Raw genomic sequence first — 8,241 nt, 5'->3', positions numbered from 1 at the left:
GCTGTATTGAATATCCTGTCAAAGACGAGATATACATCCCCATCCTTAGGCGCTGTTGTACGATTTCTTTGAAACCTCTACATAGTGGGCTAGCTACATGCACCTCCGACAGTCCTGCTTCTCCACGACAGCTGTACGTGGGGAGCTCAACAGTTGGAGACGCCCAGGAATCTCTACACATTTGACACAGAGAATACGACGAAAAACATTGTTTATCAAGAGGCTTTGAAATGAAAAGTGCAACCCATTCGTACATGCTGTTTATAATACTTTTTGTCATTTACACCATATTACTATTATGTCCAGGGTTCTAAGTTGGGTTGTGCTGTCAAATAAATGTCATACGTAACAGTTTTTTACCAAACTTATTATCTTATTAGACTGATTTGTAAATATTGATATTGTGTGCAATGTTATTCTCCATTTTTAGTCATCTGACATAGTCAGATGCAGCTGTAGAATCGCGACGATCGTCGTCCGTCCGTCCCGGCCGAGCGTCCGTCAACAGTTGGGCACAAATCTTAACCGCTCGACGTACGGTCACGATATTCGGCACATTGGGGGATCGTCAAAACGAGTTGGGCTGTCGAAGCTGGGGGTCAAAGGTCAAAGGTCAAGAGGTGTAAAAGAAGGGGGAACATTCACTCCTTAACTTAAGGTATAGGAGGAAATGCAGAATTGCGGCACAAATCTAAACGGCTCGACCTAGGCTCGTGATAGTCGGTGTATAGCATCATGGTAGGAAAAGCCATCACTGTGCCGAAATTGGAGGTCACAGGTCAAAGGTCAAGGGCACAGGGCAGATTTTAGACATTTTCTTGAGGACATGGTCTGACGGAGCGATTGAAAAACTTTTTGTTTCAGCGTGACCTAGCATTTTTATGGCATTATTGAAAGGACCATGAAATCTACTTTCTGCTGACATGCGAAGAGTAAGTGTCAGATAACCTTTTGACCCTCAAGAGGAGGGTTAAACATGGATTTGTTGACTGTCTGTTTAGAAAGAATTTGACTGCCGGGTTTGCTAGTAGAATCTATACATGCCTGGATGTACGAGGGTACAATGTCACAGTGAAATTTCAAAAGCTAAATTTGGTTAAAGAAGGTTTATGCTCCTTAAATCATATAATTTATATGGCATTCTGTACTGTCAGTATGTTCATGTAACGTATGCCACTGCAGTGGCATACTGCCAGTGCATGTGTTGGTGGTACTGTGGAGTTTTGCCTTAATTGGTTACAGGTGGCAGCTCTCTATTGCACAGCCTGTAGGCTGCGTAGATAAATGATGAGTGCTTACCTATTCTGTCTTGCAGATAGTGTTGCTACTACGTATGATGGGAGCTTCCATCTTTAATCTGAAGACACTTAAACGTACGCGCCATCTCGTGGCAACTTTCTAACGATCCCAACGAACATTCTTTGAGAAGGTTCCTGATACCATCCCTGTGCATTCCACTGTTTCGGCGTGTATGTGAACACATTGGGACTAACAGGGTTTACTAGAATCCACCACTCCACCACAGAGTCACCGCAGTAGACGTTAGATGAGCGCTGTCGCTTTGCGGCACTTGTTACCAATGTTCCTCTTGTGTTCGATTATTAGTAGTATGAATTAGTAGCACGATTTTGCAGTGCAGCGGGTACCAGCAGCGCTAGATATTAAATAAAGGGTGTGTAGAGTAAATTACCCACCACTGCCAGAGTGACAGTTGGTGGATCATTGAAGTAGACTATGAAGGCAAACTTTTAGAGCAATAAAAAAAACGATATACCCAATTGCAAGGTTCAAGTAAAAAAGCCATCTTTTCTGCCAGACTATATAATGAAATGACTTAATTCTAAAATTAGATCCGGTGTATCCGGCTGTATATTTATTTCTATTCGTTTCAATTGTAATAATAACTGTGAGCATTACCATTTCTCCTGCACTTATTCCTTCTTTTTTCTATGAAACTTCTGTGAGTACTTCTTCACACTACAGTCTACATCAGTACCCCAAAGCAGTAAACCAAGTAATTGCAGTGGTGTTGAGGCTTCGTTACCTCCTATTTATGCACCTGACTCTGGTTGTGAAATATCTGCTAGCAGGTTGAATTATAGTAGATTGAGAGTTTTTTTTTAATGGGTCTATTCTTGTCATTTCTCCCTTCTATTCAGGTTGTTGTCAAGAAGGTGCCAAACAAGTTTATAATGGTGTCTTCAGAAGTAAACGAATGGGAACATACCATACGGCGACACCTTCACTATTTCTTCGCTTTTCTGCATTACTAGCATTTCTAAACAAACGGAGGCCATATCGTAGTCACGTGGAACATAACTACGTAAAGAGCACATTCGGGTTCATAAAATGCAAGTATACCTAGCAATCCGTGAGAATATTTAGGAAGGTTATTTCACATAGGAGTGGTTTATATATTTAATTATAAATTATAGATATTCATTGATTATGTTTTTTGGCACTTCAGCATATTATCAGATGAAAAGTGCAGGTAGTTATGTTATGTGATAATGTATTATTAACATGTGATATTGTTTTACTTTGTTAGCATTGATCGAAAAGAACACAGATGCTGGATTGTTAGATCATTACAAAAGTCTAGGTGCGCCTGTCATCAAATATTTATGAATTAAACAAATTTCAAAAGTAGCATTTAATAGCTGATGGTGTAGAATTAGTGCACACACTGATTATTTATTTGTATTGATTATCAAAAGAACTATATATACGTGCCTGTCACGTGCTGGATTTAGTAGTTTATTTGTGTCACCAAGTGTTCAGTCCGCAAGGCACGGGGTCCAGGTGGTTGTAGGGTGTTCCAATTACAGGCATCATCACCGCTCCCTCCACAGAACCAGATTTTAAACATCTCTCAGAACAAGAAGCAACTGATCCAAATTATTTGTGAGGACTTTAAAGGTGACATGGATGTACTGGGAGGCCATCCCCACACGTTAGTCATTACTGGCCAAGATGAAGTGCCTGTAGCGTTTTCTCCATACGGCTTAGTAATTCAGAGAACAGACCTCAAGACAGACCATGAAGAAGCAGACACAATCGTCACAGCACAGGCGATATATGCAGCACAAGAAGAGAAGAAGAAAGTCATTGTTGAGGCAGATGACACAGATGTGTACGTTCTGTTGCTGTACCATTACCTCGATAGAGGGCTTAACATCCCTATGATAATGCAGCCACCAAGGAAAGGCAGAGCTGTTGTGGATATTAGTGCTACAGTGATAAAGCTTTCCAGTATCATTCCCGACATGTTACCAGCCCATGCCCTGACAGGTTGCGGCACTGTTGCCATGTGCCACGGGATCGGAAAGGGCAAGATGTTGAAAACTCTTTGAGGAGGGAAATGCAGCTTGAGGCTCCTTGGGAATCAGACTGCTGACTTTGATGATGTGTTGCTCCAGTCCACAGCTTTTGTCTCAGCATGCTACAACATGCATGATGCAACATCCATGACTGAGTCAAGCATTAAAGCTTTGAAAACAAAGACAGGTAGAAAAGGAGCAATCGGTACACCGAAGCTGTGCACTCTGCCACCCACCAATGAAGCATTCTAAGAAAATGTCAAAAGAACACACTATCAGTGCTGCATCTGGAGACATGCCCTACAAGAGCCTCCAGACCTTGATCCCACAGAATATGGCTGGGTAAGGGATGAGGAAACTAAGTCCCTACAGCCTGTCACTCTCCTAGTTACGACTCCCCCAGCACCAGATTACATACTCAAGCTCATCAAGTGTTCTTGTTCTTCGGAGAGTCCATGCACGTCCAAGGGCTGTGGTTGTAACATTGGTAGGCTGGCGTGTACAGCGTTTTGCAATTGTCAGGGCAGTGCTGCATGTTGTAATGAACAAACTAGAGTCGTCCAACACGAAGCCTTTGATGACGAGGAAGAGGAGGAGGACGATTAAAGCCAACTGATTTTGTTTTGAAATTGTACCAGAAAATGTAAATTGTAGGTAACCTATAAAACTCATTTTTGTGGATTTTGCGTGTTTAACATAAGGGAAGGTTTTGCGGTAAATAAAAACCAATTTTTATGCCTAATCACAGACGTTTATGCTTGTATTAGTCTACAACTATTTCAAAATGTCAAATGCATCTGTAAATGATGGTATAATATAATTTTTACATGCATTGGCATCTCATTATTGGACACTAAGCTTTATTTAATCCAAATTCAATTGTTTATGATGCGGTTTTGGATAAATCTACATTAAATAAAATTCCCCACAACTGAGCAACTGCCAGTTGTTAGAAATGCCTTATTTGGTGCAAGAACATAAGAAAACGAACGTAAGAAAAACTATATACCTCCATGCAAACCATATGCCCTATTCTGCCGGACTAATATACCTGGTTATCTTTTGTGTGGGCAATCTTGTCACCAAGTGTGGTTTTTACAGGAAGGTTATAGGTAAGGGTTCGATGCTGCTTTCCATCTTCTTGCAGCATCCATTCTTCAATGTCAATATCTTTAATACAATAACAACAACAAATAATTCAACTTACACATAGGGCTACCAAGCTATAAATATATGAGTAAAGATACATTTAGCATCAAACTTTATTGAAATAACAAGATCTGACATAAATTTTGTCTGCTCATAATGTTCATAAATGATTTCAAAACATGCTCAAATAAATTTCATAAACAGTCAAACAACTCTCACAGGTAGTGTTCACAGTGGGCGTTTCTTAAATAGCAGGTATATAAGACAGCACTTAAGACAAGAGAGCAACTCCTATGATGGTAAATTCAGCGTATTTTTGAGAGTTCCCCACCAGTCCACCTTTGTAGATATAGAGAAAATTATAAGGGTTTGGTCATACCATTCTGTGCCAGTGGACATGGTAAGCCCAGGCACATGAAGAACCTGCATGGTTACTAGTGTACGGGTGATAAAAATCAAAGCAATTTAATCTCATGTACTTATAGTGACAACCAATATATACAAAAATGCCTTGCAGTGTGATTAAAGGTACAATTCGGATTAAATGAAGGATAACTTTGGAATGAAGTAATATTCGAATAGCTTTTTTTACGCTGTCCTTGCAATTCACTGTACTCGCAATTTGTACTTGCAATTCACTGTACTTGCAATTTACTGCTGTCTCGCCAATTTTGCAATTTTGCCGCCACCTACACTTATAATTATAAGTTTCTTGACCTTACTAAAAAAAATATATATTAAATATCACGCACTGCTATATGCGTCGCTAATGTCCGTGCGCTATAAATAATAATAATGGGTAATTACAAAATATACCGTATATATAATAACTACTACTGAATACGCGAACGAGCGCTATCAGTTGTTACACAATAATAATATTGTTTAGTCATGTATCACAAATTAATACACTGTACTTATCACTCTCCTATCTATGTCCCCCGTATTAATGCGTATCGAGAATTACCAAAAAAATTATATAAGTTAGTTTGTTTTTTATATTAAATTAGTTTTATACCAATCTAACGTAGCCTTCTTCGCGGCAATGGCTGCATGTCCAGCCAGCGCGCTGTTGCCAACGTATTGCCTAGTCCGGCCGGATTGCTTGACAATAGCGCCCTAGCACCCTCCGCATCTGCTGCTGGAGATTGCGCGCCGATTGACAGTTTTGCAAGCAAATAAACTATCAGTTGACAACGCTTAGTGCGGGTGATCTCGCTTTGTGTTAACAGCTGCGCATCGCATGGTCGTCACTCGCATCAAAGCAGCAGCGTCAGTCATATCGCGACTGTCACTAAGTGCACCGACGCTGCTCGGCCGCCCGCCATCGGTCAGCGTTAGAATTTCACCACTAACCGTGAGAACGAGTCAGCTCGTGTCTCGTGACATGTTATCATAGCATCGTGAAGTTTGTCGCAGTATTAAAACCAATTATTGCGCTGCTGTGATTGCGAACTGGCGAAACGATCTATCCGATGAATAGGGGCAATACATAAAAAGGTTTCACTTCAAGTTTATTTCGTCACGATTATCTAGAAAACATTCTACATTTTCGTACGAAATCGCTGCAGTATCGATGTCAACGACGAACTCGCATATTCACGGGCCGCGTCCGTGATAACGCATGATCATATAAGCATGCAGTCAACACTCTGGTGGGCCGGAATTGATTTCCTCTCTAGTTTCTAAAGTGGTATATTAGCGTAATAAGTTAGTGGCTCTTTCAAGCTGTAGCCGATTAGTAAGTGAGATCGTATCGCAGTAGGCGTTAAATTCATTGCCAGCACCGCTAGTCTGCGCCATCCATACATAGGGTTCGACCGCTGTTTTTGTTTGCGACAGCGTTGTACTCTCGCAGCACTTAGGTGGTGTCTGCAAGGCGTTGTCGCATAGCGGCTTCACCTATCAAGCAGCGGTGTGCAATGGTACAGCTCTGACGTCTATGGATTAGCTAGACTAATTTATTTAAAATAGAACGCATAACTGAGGGGAATGAAATGAGGGAAAATGAAATGCTGTGTATAATGATATAATGTGTATCAATCGAAATACTCTTCAAGTCGATTGGTTTGTACGCATTGCGAACAGCGACAAGCTATTGGCAGTAGAGCCAGACGGCTTATTTCGGAAAGAAGAAACCCGAAATAAACATAAAACTATCGTAGAAGTTTCACAATGAAATTGACAAAAAACGGACACCACGAATAGGTCGCGGCACGAGCTGACGCATATAGCTGCGTGCTTTCGATCAGGCGAAATCATACATAGTGAAAACAGAAGTACATAAATAGAGATTAGAAACCTCCTTATTTTTGAACTCCTGGTGAAAGTAGTCCGCAGATTTCCACGTACATCGCTACCAGAATGTTGATAGTATTACCACTAAACGCAGCCATTTGAGAGAGGTAATTAACGATCTATACAACACAGCCAGATATAATCCTAGAATTAAATACGTACTATTCTATCTATTTATTGTAATATGTGCAAGAACCGCCTCGTTGTATAGGTTAACGGTGACACACACGTGTTTAAACAGCTGTACCAGAGAGCTAGCCTCTGGTAACCGGGAATGAGGCTGGTAAATAGCTTACACAGAGAAAGGCACATATGGATTGATCTGTAGACATTTAAAAACTACTCAGCGTTACCTCGATCCACTTAAATTAATTTAGACACAATGTTATATTCCTAACACCAGGATCTATTATTATTCACTCCTGCTAGCACGTATATAAGTCCAAATGAGCATCATACGGTCTACTGGAATAATGATGTCACAGATCCCTACATCTGCTGTCAAACATACAATTCGCTAGTAGACTATCATCTGAATGAAATTCTGAGTAACCCGCGGCTATTATAAAAGCACTAATTATCGCTGGCGAGTAAAAAACACCTAGTTCAGTCATTTTGAAACAATACATTACAAAATTATAATATAGCTTGATTACCATTGTGCCCCTGTCAATTATATTATGTAAATGATATATTCTCGTACATTTGCTCATCGTAGTTTTTCTATTAGCGCCTGTAAATAATTTGTACCAATAATTTGTCTAAGCTTGTTTTGACGTGTTTCTTCTCCCTATGATATCTCTGATATCATTTCTGTGTACGCATGTGGCATTCATATAGGCGCCGCAAACATAACAAATACATTACACAAAACCGGTGCATAAATAAGCTGGCTGGCTATTAAATGTAACCCCTTCTGCCTTGCCTGCAGCGAAGTAATGGATGTCAGAAATCTCTGCCGGAAGCATTCATTAGCGACCACGTGTGCGCACAGCTAACACTTCCATCTCGCCTATGATTGACAGCGCTCCATGGCGAGAAAAACAAGCGCCATACTTTAATATTTAAATTTCTGAATTATTTCAGCATGATGTAGAGTAGGCTAACGCCCTTATAGAGAACAAATGTTTAAGACGTAAATGATATTATAACGTCGGCTGGGGTGCGCAGTAGGAAAAACGCGGATCCGCGTAGTTGGTGCAAAAAGGCAGCAAACCGTTTCCACGGGCGTTTTCTCCACTGCCGCACAAAAAAGAATGTCGTAATAAATTTTATTTTAAATAATTGCCATGAGATTCCATTGCCACTATTGAGATTCATTTATAGTGATGTAGTGAGGGCCAGAGAGATAAGGATTAGATAGATATGTAGTAAGATGGATTAATAGATGAATAGATAGATAGATTAATAGATAGATAGATAGACAGATAGATAGATAGATAGATAGATAGATAGATAGATAGATAGATAGATA

At 40.3% G+C, this 8,241-nt stretch overlaps 1 protein-coding gene across 1 annotated transcript in view; it reads right to left on the bottom strand.

The window, feature by feature from the left end:
• Nucleotides 1-4,040: 4,040 nt before the first annotated feature.
• Nucleotides 4,041-8,241, bottom strand: part of LOC106817796 (GRAM domain-containing protein 1B-like) — a 19,101-nt gene continuing 14,900 nt past the window's right edge. Inside the window, exon 7 of the mRNA XM_014822492.1 lies at nucleotides 4,041-4,490. Coding sequence (XP_014677978.1) covers nucleotides 4,363-4,490 — 128 coding nt within the window. The 3' untranslated portion in view covers nucleotides 4,041-4,362. The remainder of the gene's footprint in view (nucleotides 4,491-8,241) is intronic.

This window comes from Priapulus caudatus, unplaced genomic scaffold (assembly GCF_000485595.1).
Source record: "Priapulus caudatus unplaced genomic scaffold, Priapulus_caudatus-5.0.1 Scaffold1869, whole genome shotgun sequence".
Taxonomy (NCBI): domain Eukaryota; kingdom Metazoa; phylum Priapulida; class Priapulimorpha; order Priapulimorphida; family Priapulidae; genus Priapulus; species Priapulus caudatus.
This window is presented reverse-complemented; position numbering and strand designations above follow the sequence as displayed.